This window comes from Mus caroli, unplaced genomic scaffold (genome assembly GCF_978045245.1).
Source record: "Mus caroli unplaced genomic scaffold, Mus_caroli_1 scaffold_8, whole genome shotgun sequence".
Taxonomy (NCBI): domain Eukaryota; kingdom Metazoa; phylum Chordata; class Mammalia; order Rodentia; family Muridae; genus Mus; species Mus caroli.
In genome coordinates, this window is record NW_028227263.1 from 95,168,079 (window position 1) to 95,180,428 (window position 12,350).

The 12,350-nt window shown below is 40.0% G+C and overlaps 1 protein-coding gene across 5 annotated transcripts in view; it reads right to left on the reverse strand.

The window, feature by feature from the left end:
* Nucleotides 1–12,350, reverse strand: part of Gas2 (growth arrest specific 2) — a 127,818-nt gene that overhangs the window by 35,000 nt on the left and 80,468 nt on the right. For all 5 annotated transcript variants that reach the window (XM_029479603.2, XM_085841702.1, XM_085841701.1 and 2 more), the window contains one exon: nucleotides 6,395–6,502. In XM_029479603.2, the coding sequence (XP_029335463.1) occupies nucleotides 6,395–6,502 (108 nt within the window). The remainder of the gene's footprint in view (nucleotides 1–6,394; nucleotides 6,503–12,350) is intronic.

Genomic DNA, 12,350 nt, shown 5'->3' on the forward strand with positions numbered 1-12,350 from the left:
AGAAAGACCAGGTAAAGAAATCAGTAGGAGTAAAACGTTACTGCAAAAGTCCATCTGCCAGGGCTTATAGCCCAGCCCCACCACGCATCAGCTACTTGCAAAGGTATGAAAAATGAAAACATGGAGAAGCTTAGAGACAGGACATGGTTTCATTCTGTGCCCAGGTAAAATGTCACTAGGTTCCCTTTTACTCACAATCCTCCTGCCTCAATCTCACCAACACTGGGGCTACAGGCATGTGCCACCATCTTCTGATTCTCTAACTTAAAAGTCATGCCTTGTATCTAAGCTTCTCCAACTTTAAAATGGGAATGGCAACAAGATGTTTCCCAACGTGGTAAGGGATTAAAGCAAGATATGTCAAGTGTTCACAAGATACTAACACAGTCAACTATTAATATTTACAGTCACTCTTTACTATCAATCTTTAAAGATGTCTTGACCATTTTTCCTAATGGCTGTTATTAGAATACACTTTGAGCAGCTCAACCTTACTGTGTTAGGGGAATGAGTTAGGATTAATTAAAAAACCTCTCATGCATATGCTTACATTATCTCAAAGCATAGGATATCTTGCTCCCATATAACACTAGAGAAATGCTGTGGTGAGAGATTGTGCCCCACACACGGATGCTCTATTGGCTCAGCTGGGGCAGCTTGGAACCACCTCATACACCAGCACACTTGTTCCTACCAACCTATTATCTTGGTGTATCTCCATGTTGCTAAGTTTTATAGGGATGGGACACCAGGTAGGCAAACATTAGAGATCGAAGAGATTGTAGCTACATCTCACTGGTAGGGTCTACAGAGACAAAACACAGTACACAGAGAGAGAGAACTAATATTTGGAAATTTCCTAGGATTAACCACCAACACAGTAAGATTTCAAAACAGAGAGGATTTCTGTTGACAATAGATTTGGAACAACCTAGGAAACACACTGCTGGGTATGGCTGTGAGGGCATTCCCAGAGTGGTAAGAGCCAGCTGGAATGTAGGCAGTGCTGTCCGCATAATCAGAGGTCCCAGCCCATGCCACTGCTGCCACAATGGGCCACATACCCTTAGAGTCCGAACCATAATTAATTCTTCCATTGCATTGCTTTGTGCTAGGCATCAGCAATGCAAACAACCAGAGAACAACATACCAGAGAAAAATATGTAAGAAGTTTGAAACAAACCACAGAATCCTTCCTGGCCTAAGTAATAGCAACAGAAATGCAATACAGTTGCTTACCCTTATCTAGAAGAGGGAAACTCAGGGGAAAAAAAAAAACCATTAAAATGAATAACCAGATAGTTAAATAACAACCTCCAAGGAACCTTTATTTCTAAATTTATAGTTGAATCATTTGACTGAATTTTCTTAGGTCATATTTTAATCATCTTCATCATAAAATATAAAGAAAAAAATTCATGTCCATAATTATTTGTTCTTAGCAATTAAAATCTGCTTTCAATTATTACTATTCTATTTGCATTGTAGTCACATGTTGTTTCTACATAAACAATTTCATATGACTGAAAAGTTTATTTCTTACTTCTGTATACATACAACCATCCCCCTAGATATAGTTGTCTTTAAAATTGTCATTTCTGGAGGCTAGAGAGATGGCTCAACAATTAAGAGCACTGCTACTCTTCCAGAGGACTCAGGTTCAATTTCCAGTGCCTATATGGCTGTTTGACATGAATCTTAGAGGTTTTGTTTCCCTCTGGGAAGGTGAAAGAAGCTGCATTCTACCATTATGCTGGGTTTCCATATGTTAATGTGGCTCCACCTGGGGACACATCCCAGCTCTCAGGAAGACTGCATCCTCCTCACCTGATTGGGAATTCTCATACAGATTAGTGGTGCAGATGAGTTTTCAGTATGGGAGGCCCCACTGGACAGCAGGTGAAGGAAGGAAAAGGGAAGAAGGCATGCAGGCAGCAGCCAGGAGCCTTCAGTTTGCATTTCAGTGAAGCATTGTCTGCTTGACTTGAAATATTAACATCTCTGTTGCTGCAGAAATTGTTAAAGAGATTTTTTTTTTGTCCTGACCCCCTAATTCTGAAATAACTGAGAAGTTTATGTTGGATGACAGTAGGTTTCTACCTTCAGAATAGATGCCAAGCTACTTTTAATGGAAAAAACAAAAAACAAAACTTTGTTTCTGAAAATACCATGTGTGTATGGAATGTTTGTGTACATAAGCATACATGTTCTAGTATATGACCATAAGTGCACAGATGGCACAGAGAAGGCACAGAGGTTACAGAAAAACCACAGTGGTCTAACCTTGCCTTCTACCTTCTTCAACACAGATTTTCTTTTGTATATTGCTGCTGCTTAAGCAGGCTAGTTAGCCTGCAAGCATTTAGGAATTCTTGTCTCCACCAGCTGAGGTTATAGACAAGTGGTACCAAGTGCAGTTTTAGCAGGGTTCAGATGAACCGAGGTCACCATGCTTGTGTGGTAACCAACACCCCAGTACTACTCACCAAAACAGCCTCATAGTTTTGTTAATGAAAGACACAGGGAAAAATCTTATTTTGTGAAATTACTGTAGATCAGTTAGAGATCATATTTTTTAATTTGGGAGATGATTACTAAGATATAAAATAAAATCAGAGTCAAAAAAAATCACAGAGATTTGTTCCCTGTATCACATTATATTTGGGTAGAGACTAACTCAGTCTCTCTAAACGCACACACATATGAACATATGTCTACATAGCACGTATTTAAATCTGTCTTAATTGTATGCTCTCTTCTAGAAACTCACAGATAATATTTACCTTAGCAGAGAGCCTCTATAAGATACCTTCCTGGATCTTTTTCTGAATGCCACATTCTTAGTTACCTTTTAAAAAAATTAGTTTGACATTGTTGTTTTTCTTTCAATGTACAAAGAAAAAATATGCTCATGTACATATCTACATGACACTACCAGTGAACTCTTATTGAACCAGATATCAAGGCTTATTTGTCTTGTATATAGGACTCTCTGAGGGCTAATTCTATCCAAGCCTGTGTTTTTATCACTGTGCTTGCTATCTTTAAGATTGAAGTCCAATGTTTTAAATTACCTTAAATAATTCTGCATAGTTCTTTGAAGTCAACAGGCTCATTAAGTCCTTAGGGAAACAAGGCATCTCTTACAATAGATGGATAACTGAGGATGAATCCTGAGATAAAATGTTTCACTTTCTGTATACTTTATATAATAGTATTCAAGAATGTATCGAAGAAGACAAAGCTGTATTCGATAGCTTTAGGAAGCATGATAAATTTAATTTTAAGTTTAAAATTTAAAATATGTTGATACAAAAGAATGCAATTAAGCCATTGGGAGTGGCCACCCACCTTCTATATATACGGATTCCACTATTACCACTTGCTTTTTAATCCAAGTGTTCAGAAACCTATAATTAAAGTATTATGTCCCATAATCCCATAATCAATCCAAATTCAACACCACTAAATTTCTGAGTAACCCCTACTATTTCCACACACACACAGCTATAACACAAGGAGAATCTACTACAAAGGGCCTAGCCAGCCGAAGATCTAAAGCATCAGTCAAAGCACATGTGTATCAATGGGCTATATTTAGTCTACTCGTCCAACACAGGGAGAAAATGGAGAAATGACAATATGGGTGCAGGTGGGGTACCTCAAATTTCAATTAGTTAGTCTCCTTGAAGACAAGAAGACATTGCCTCAGATTCCTATCACTCTATCAGGGTGGACACAGACTCACAGAACAAATATGTCTTTAAAAGCCTCTCTGTGCAGTGGGTAGCAGTTACTGCAGAGACAATTGGTCAATGTGCAGGCAGTTAGTACCTGTGCAGTGCTACGGTTACACAGTAAGTCTCTAGATCACAATCCCTGATGCCAAAGCACAGGAAGCATCATGGAAGGGGGGTAGAAAGATCGTAAGATAGAGAAGACTGCTGTCAACAGTGTCTGTTGGATACTTCAGGGTCACTGCACTCCACTCATGGATTCAGAACGTGCACTCAATGACTTGCACAAGATCAAGCCAGTTAATGAGCCAGCCAGCACGGGTGAGGGGGAGGAGCTGAGGAGCTGATGACACTCAGAGGGAGACTCAGTCACTTTTAGGTGAGTGGCTCTTGGTAAGCAGATCATGCTTCCCTGACAGCCCCACACTTGTGTCTAGCAGGCACCATAACCCTGACTCCCTGACAGCCCCACACTTGTGTCTGGCAGGCACCATAATCCTGACTCAATGGGCTGATAGGAACGATATTTGAAATCCAGAGCGAGACTCTAGGAGGGTAGATCAAATGAGAGGAGAGTGTATATAATGTATACATGAAGTTCTCAAGAATAAAAAAAAATATTATTAAAATATCTATGAACCTGTATTCATGACTTGCCTTTGTCAACAAATTTGTTTCATAGTTTATGCAATGCTACACAATTTCCTTCAATTTGTACTTTCTTAACAAATCACATGAAACATTTTATAAAAGACAAGAACCACATAAGTGCAAGACTGGTGGCTACGTCTTACTAAAAACTGTTGCGGGCATGTTCTAACAGCCTTACTGGCAGGCAGTGAGCAACCGCCTTGTGGTTTGTGATTTTACAGGCTTGCCTGAGTGTCCACAGTAAGGGAAAACACTGTCACCTGGAAACATGATGATTTCACTCATAATAAAGCCTCAATTCTTCTATAAAATGGGATAAAGTTAGCAGAGAGGAAACAGTTCCTGAAAAGAAAAACGGACCATCAAAAACTAGCACACCTAATAACTACTATATACTCTTCTGCTGGCCATAAACTAGGATATTGAGGTCTTTGATAAGTGAACAGACATGAAAATCAGACACAATTCAGTATGCATACTGCATTCTTTTGCCTGTAGATCCTAGGTGACATCTAAGGAAACAGCATCCAGGTTATTAACATCTCTATCACAAAAATAAAAGCCTGTTTCATAAGGCCCTTTGTTTTGACTGTAGGCTCTGGGGTCTCATATTCTAATGGAAGCTGACTCTCAAGTGAGCAATTAGCCTGGTAAAATGTTAATGCATCCACAGAGACTCTAAACCATCGTTATTTAATATAGTGATGTGAAAGCAGGCTGCTGAGCTTTCAATGTGTGTTGTCCTTGCAACAAAGAAGAAGGCAACAATAGCAACCTGGGTGCCTGGACCCAGGGTGATTCACAAACCTTTAATGCTGGCCAGCTTTTTATATTGTAAAGCTGTCATTCTAAACTGAAAAGCCATTATTACTTGGATTGTTTTATATCAAGTAAGCATTACCTTGAAATTAGGGGGAAAAATCTAAAATGATTGATAAGGTTTAAGATTGAATTAAGATAACTATTTCTTTCTCCCTGTTGCAGATTCTTAAGGAGGCCTGTTGTATTACTGTTCCCATTGTAAGTTAACAAGAGTAAAGTTGTGCACTGACTAGCTTCCTCAGTTGAGAATCAGCCTCCTTTAGAATATGAGACCCCAGAGCCTACAGTCAGAACTCTAAGGAGTGTTTGCTGTCCCTGACTCTTACTCTATGCATTCCTTAAGCTGCTTCAGTTCTACAACGCAACCAAGATGTTTTTAACATGTTCAGATGAGAGGTGAATAGAGCATACGTTCCTTAGGAAGAGGCCAAGAAGACAGAAGCAAAAGCACTACTCTGAATGAAAACTTTCTGGGGGTATATATGTAGTTATACTTTTATTTTTTAAGAATGTTTGGCCTTAGCAAATATCACAGCTTGTTCTGAGAGACCTAACTCTTGTGACTGTTAGCAAAGCCAGATTCTGAGTAACCCGCTTTAAGCTCAGCCTTACAGAACCCCTTTTCAGCCCCTGAGGACTCTGATGATTTAAGTTGGGGCAGTCACTCTCTTTTAACTTATTAAAACTTGGGGAGGACAGCTTATGTCACTGTTAAGCCAGAATACTGTAGTGAAGTAATTTTGTGGGGTTTCGGTCGCTCTATCTCCAGTTCCCTAGAGAGTTTTCAATCTTATCACATTGGTCCCTAATCCAGACCTATGGAAAACCCATGCTGAACTAATGTGAAAGCCTGCCGAGAAGTACGAGGATGATGATTTCTTTCTTCACTATGATATATGGAAGGTCCTGGAAGGGCACGTTTTCATTCCATTCTACCGAAATGAAAGGAATACAGGAAACATAAGCGGCACCCCTCTCCCATGGGAGTGATACTCCTCTACCTATAAAGATAGGATCTGCTCACCCAGCCTGCAGTAGCACATTATCATGCCTACTGCTCTGCACAGGTGTAGTGACACCAGAGGGCATTCCTGAGAGTCATATGTCATACTTCCCTTGACTTCTGCTCTGATTCAGGTTCACACAAATGCTCATGTAGATGAGCAGGGGGAAAAGGACTTTACCCTGATGAAGAGGATCTTCTCGCCCACTCGGTATCGACCTTGAGAGAGCCGCTCCACACAGAACTTGGTTGGGCACTTGCAGGGAGGATCTTCAGAGATTCTTTTTACCTGAAATAGAGGCACACACTCATTGTCCCCAATAAAGTTGCATGTGATTATTCTCCAAGAGCTCAATCATGGCTGAACTGTTAATCATTTAGATTTGTGCTATATCAGAAGTGATGTGAGCATAGGAACTTTGGCCGAAATGTGAAGATCAGGGTGTGGAAGCATCTTCTGAGTGTCTGAGCAAGCAGCTGATGATGACACTGATGCGAAGGGAAAATGAGTCAGTTGGCATGGTAACAGACCTGAGCTGGAGATCCAGAAATACAGTATGTGTGGGGCCATACAGCAAAGATATTAAGAGCTAAAATAAAGTATGCATAGGCTAACCGCACTGAAAGCTAGGGCAAATGCACATGACAGAAGAGTCCTTTAATACAACCTGCTATACCAATCTATTCAATTTTGATATAAACGAAGAACAAATTAATTTTTTGAAACTTTTTCTTGTTTGAAACCCTAAGGTTTTCTCCTGAGATTTCACCAACGTATTACTCAGATTCATTCACAGTTTACCTTATCTTAGGTAGCACATATAGGATTAGCTGGCATGTAAAATGAAAATCTAAAACATGACTCTGATTAATGTTCTTCTGGAGTTCTCATGAACAGTTATGAATACTGTAAATCATAAGAACAACTCTAGGAAATTCATTTGTTTTCATAATCCATGAAACTTCTAGAATGTTTTAAATGAGAAAGTTCTTTGAGACAATCCAGAGTAACCCAAATATCTCATATATTCAATATTAATACATATTATTTGAATTAATCTGCTGTTAGCAGCTACCATTTAATATAGATAAGGTTAATTCAACAAATGTGAAAGGGTGGCACTTAGAGTTGGCCATCAAGAAATCCAGCCATTGTTATGTATTTATTCATGTACTGTGTGTTTACATGTGTGTCAGTGTATACAAACACATATGGGCTGGAATACACATATGTGCATGTGTGTGTATATAGGAATGTGTGTAGGAGACCACTAGGTGATCTCCTCTCTCTCTCTCTACCTTATTCCTTGAGATTGAGTCTCTCACTGAACCTGGAGCTATGCTAGTGACCAGCAGGCCTCAATGAAGCAAGCACAAGTAACATTATTTTGAAAGTGAAAGAACTAACTTCACAACTCTCATGTCCATCCCTGTCTTTCCAATGCTAAATTTTACACTGACACAGTCCTTAGATTCTGGGTCATTACTGTGATGGCAGCCTAATGAATCAATATTGATCAACCTTAGCATCATCTAGCTGAATTCAGTTCCTTAAAGGCTAAGATAATATTTTATCTTAAACCTTAACCTGAGACATAAAGCATATCACCCTAATGGAACAATAAGGAGAAGCATTTTCTCAAGTAGCCTGCCCTTTCTTCATGTCTTCCTCACTACACTAATACACTTGCTTGTTGTTGGTGTTGCTTGTTTTTTTAATCAAGGTATTTTTTTTTTCATTTGTGTCCAGGACAGAAGCAAAAATAGAAGAGAACAGGCCAGTCTAGGGACAGTGGAAACACAGAGTTAACCATGAATGATGACAGTCCTGCTTCTTACATTACCATGAGGTAATTCTGTCTGCCAGGTGCTCTGCTCTTGGCTAGGAACTGAGCCGGTTTGGGGCTGAAATGAGATTTCAAGAGGGGCCTGGTTACTCAGAATTATATTACCTCTCATCCCCAACTGAGGAAGTTGAAGAAGAGAAGGGAGACAGTGAGAGCTATTTCTTAGAGCAGCATTTAACACCCTGTGAGAGCAAACTCAACACAACGGGACGAAAAGAGGAGCAGGAGCACTCAGGCTGACCTTGCTGCCTATCATGGCAGAATCGCTCCACCAGGACATAGGGAAGAAAGCAATCTGAATGGACACCACTGTGTTTCCTCTGAGAGATCTTGATTAAGGAAGGGGGGCTTTGTTGTCCACATAAAAGGTCACCTATTTCCCTTCGGTTCCCCTAAGAATCAGACAAGAAAATGTGAGCAAACAAAGGTCGCTACAGTCCTGGCTCTTTCTGAAGTTGTCTGCTGGAATACGATCATTTGGCATGGCTTCCCTTTCTTTCTCACTCTTCTCTGCTTCTGTTTCCTTTGCCTCCTCTTTTCACTCTTACATACCCTCATCTTTCTTTCCTTTTTGGAGAAGCATACAATAAATGTGTACAAAATAGCCCAGTGCTAACTATACACCGAAACTTAGAGAATCACGCCTTTTTCTTAAATTCTTCTTCTTCTTGTTTTTTGTTTGTTTGTTTGTTTTTTAGTACATTTACTGGGTTACATTAAATTTAGTTCCAAATGGCTATGTGTACATGGTATGCAACAAAGTGGTTGTAATGCTCGCTATTTCCTTTTTACCTTTGATACCTGGGGTCTGATTTAAACCATTAATGAGGTTCAGATTACTTTTCTTTTTGTCCTGCTGTTCCTGAGATAAAGACTTCAGTGAAAAAACATTAATGCAAAAAACCAAATTCAATGTAGTTTACATGACTGAAGAATGAAGGAGGCTATAAGAAAAGTCTATGTTCCCATATAGTTGAGAAATTCCAGGTCAATTAGATCTTTTGAGTTAGCTCAACACAGCCTGCATGATGCTGGAAAGCTTTGTGAATGCCAGGCAGAGAAAGTAATGCTTAGTATTTCTTACTCTAACTGAACCTTTCCCCATAGGCATTGTGGTGGTAGTGTTTCTTCAAGCATTCTTTGAGTAATGCTTATAATCTAAAGATTTTATAGGACACAAGGCTTCTAACTTATAAGAGGCAGATGTGTCCACTTTTCACATTAAATGTGTCCACTAATGCACATTCCTCCATCAAACCAAGAGTTATATTCTCATAAGTGCCCACATAGTTTTGAGCTGGAAGAACAGACCTTAGAGCTACAGCAGCTTGAGGGTCCTGCTGTCTTGGGTCTCCATATGACTATTTGGTGATGGTGGTCGTTGTTGTTGTTTTGTTCTGAGTTGGAATATTAGTAAAATAGCCTCTAGCCCCTCCCAGGGATTTTCTACACCTTGGGGTTCTCTTTGTATTTTTTGTCTTCCCAAAGATGAGGAATAGGTTAGCCTTGAGACAGGTTCCTGAAGATATGGGAGCATTCTTGCTCCTTCTCTCTGGTTCTGGTAAATGGGCTCAAACGGAAACACCTCTCCCATTTCTAACAGGACAGCAGAGCACAAATGTCATATGATTCAGAAGACATGACTGAACACAGAGGACAAAGATGAGACTTTTCATGCTGGCCATTGCTAGCAGGGACCTGGGTAGATGTAGACTTATTCTTAACTGTGAAAATCAGGCTACACCTTGGGAGGAATGGAAATTTAAGCCTCATTCACAACCACTTCCTTGCACACTTACGAATACTTTAGACAACAATAAGTAAGATGTAACATTTACCTAGGGTGAGAAATGACAAGAAAAGTTTCATGTGTGGGCTGAGGAATCAGCTCAGTGGGTAAAATGCTGGTAATACAGATACAAAAACCTGAATTTGGATCCTCAGTAGCCAAAAAAAAGGGGGGAAAGGGGAGGGGAATCACATAAGCCCATACACTGTAAACCCATACACTGGGGGATGTAGACAGGAGGATGCCTGAAGCTCACTGGCCAGCTAGTTGGCCAAAAACTCTGTAAAATAATACCACCATCATAAAGTAAAGAGATAAACAGAGAAATAGCAGTGTAAGCCTCTAGCCTCTGTGTGCGTGAACACACATGTACACACACAAGCACAAACACCTGCACAGGGACACAAGCACATATTTTTTTTATGGAAGTTAGCACAATGACAATACTGGAAAAATTAAAATATATTTAAACATACATTTAAAAGAAAAGTATCAAGAAGTATGTTGAAGAACTACCAACAGTTACCTCAACATGAAAGAGGTGGTTCAAAGGATGAAAGAGTTGTAAAACACACTGGGTTAGAACAAAGAGACCTGTGAGGTATCAGCAAGGCAGGGCTTCAGGTGCATCCTAGAGGATCTTATTGATTCTGACTCTAGCTTGCATTGTCTTAAAGCATGCTGGCTGCAAGGACTGCCTCCACAGAGGATTTTCAAGATACTAGTGATGAAACGAAGCTATGGTACTAATAGGCCTGGACCTCATAATGAGAGCTGTGAGGGTCCCCTGGCTGAGTAATTAGAAAGTAAATGTAACACTGGCCAGACACTCTTCAGGCCTGACACCATCGCTAAGGGGAAAAAAGTGTAAGTTCATGTCACAACTGAGAGGAAGAGTAAGAAGTGGTGTGGTCCTGTGGAAAATTGATTTTTGATAAAGAAGTCAAAACCATACAATGGAAAAACGAAAGCATCTTCACCAAATGATGACAGATTAACTGGATGTCTACATGTAGAAGAAAGAAAATAGATCCAACCTTATCCTGCATGAATCTCAAGTCCAAGTGGATCAAGAACCTCAACATAAAATAAGATACACTAAATCTCATGGAAGAGAAATTGGGAAATACCTTTGAATGCATCGGTAAAAGGCATAATTTCCTGATCAGAACACCAATGGCTCAGGCTCTAAGAACAACAATTGATAAATGGGGCCTCATGAAACTGCAAAGCTTCTGTAAGGCAAAGGACCCTATTGACTGGACAAATCAGCAGCCTATAGATTGGGAAAGGATCTTCACCTGACAGAGGGCTACATCTGACAGAGTGCTAACATCCAAAATTGGCAAAGAATTCAAGAAGTTAGACATGAACAACCCAAATAACCAAACTAAAAATGGGGTACAGAATTCTCAACAGAGTAATCTCCAATGGTTGAGAAGCACATAAAGAAATGTTCAAAGTCCTTAGTCATCAGGGAAAGGCAAATCAAAACATATCTGAGGTTCTATCTTACACTCATTGGAATGGCTAAGATAAAAAACTCATGAGACAGCATATTCTTGTGAGGATGAGGAGGAAGAAGAATACTTCTTCATTGCTCGTGGGGGTGCAAACTTGTACAACCACTTTGGAAATCAATTTGGTGGTTTCTCAGAAAACTAGGAATAGTTCTACATCAAGACACAGACAGCTAAACCATACCTGGGCATATAACCAAAAGAAGCTCTACCATCCCCCAAAGACACTCAACCCCATTTATAGCAGCTTTATTTATAATAGCAAGAAACTGGAAACAACCTAGATGTCCCTCAACTGAAGAATGGATAAAGAAAATGTAAAACATCTATACAATGGAATACTACTCAGCTATTAAAAACTAAGACATCATGAATTTTACATGGAAATTAATGGATCTTGAGAATGTCATCCTGGCTAAGGTAGTACAATTCCAAAAGGACATGCATGGCATGTACTCACTTATAAGTGTATTATTAGCCATAGAATACAGGTACATGCTATACTTCAGGGACCCAAAGAAGGTAAAAGAGATGGAAGGTCCAAGTGAGGAAGCGTGAGTCTCAGAAGGAGAAATAAAATAGTCATAGAAGGCAGATGGAGCGAGGACGAAAGGGGGGGATAGGGAAGGTAATGGGAAGTTCACAACTAAGTGTGGGGACAGACAGAACTAGCTAGATGGCCATGAAAATGAATGAACACCTGCAACTCACATGGGTGAGAACGTGGGATGGGGCATCTCCAGGAGGAGACAGAGACTTGGGATAAGGGAGGTGCCCAGGAATCAATGGTGGCGACCTAAGCTGTGACTACTGGCGATATGGAACCTGAAGAGGCCACCTCCTGTAGCCAGGCAGAAACCTCAGTAAAGAGACAGAGATACCAACCTGCCTACAAAACTTTTAACCCCAAATTTATCCTGTTTACAAGAAATGCATGCATAGGGGATATAGCAAAGACTACGGGAATGGCCAACCAATAAG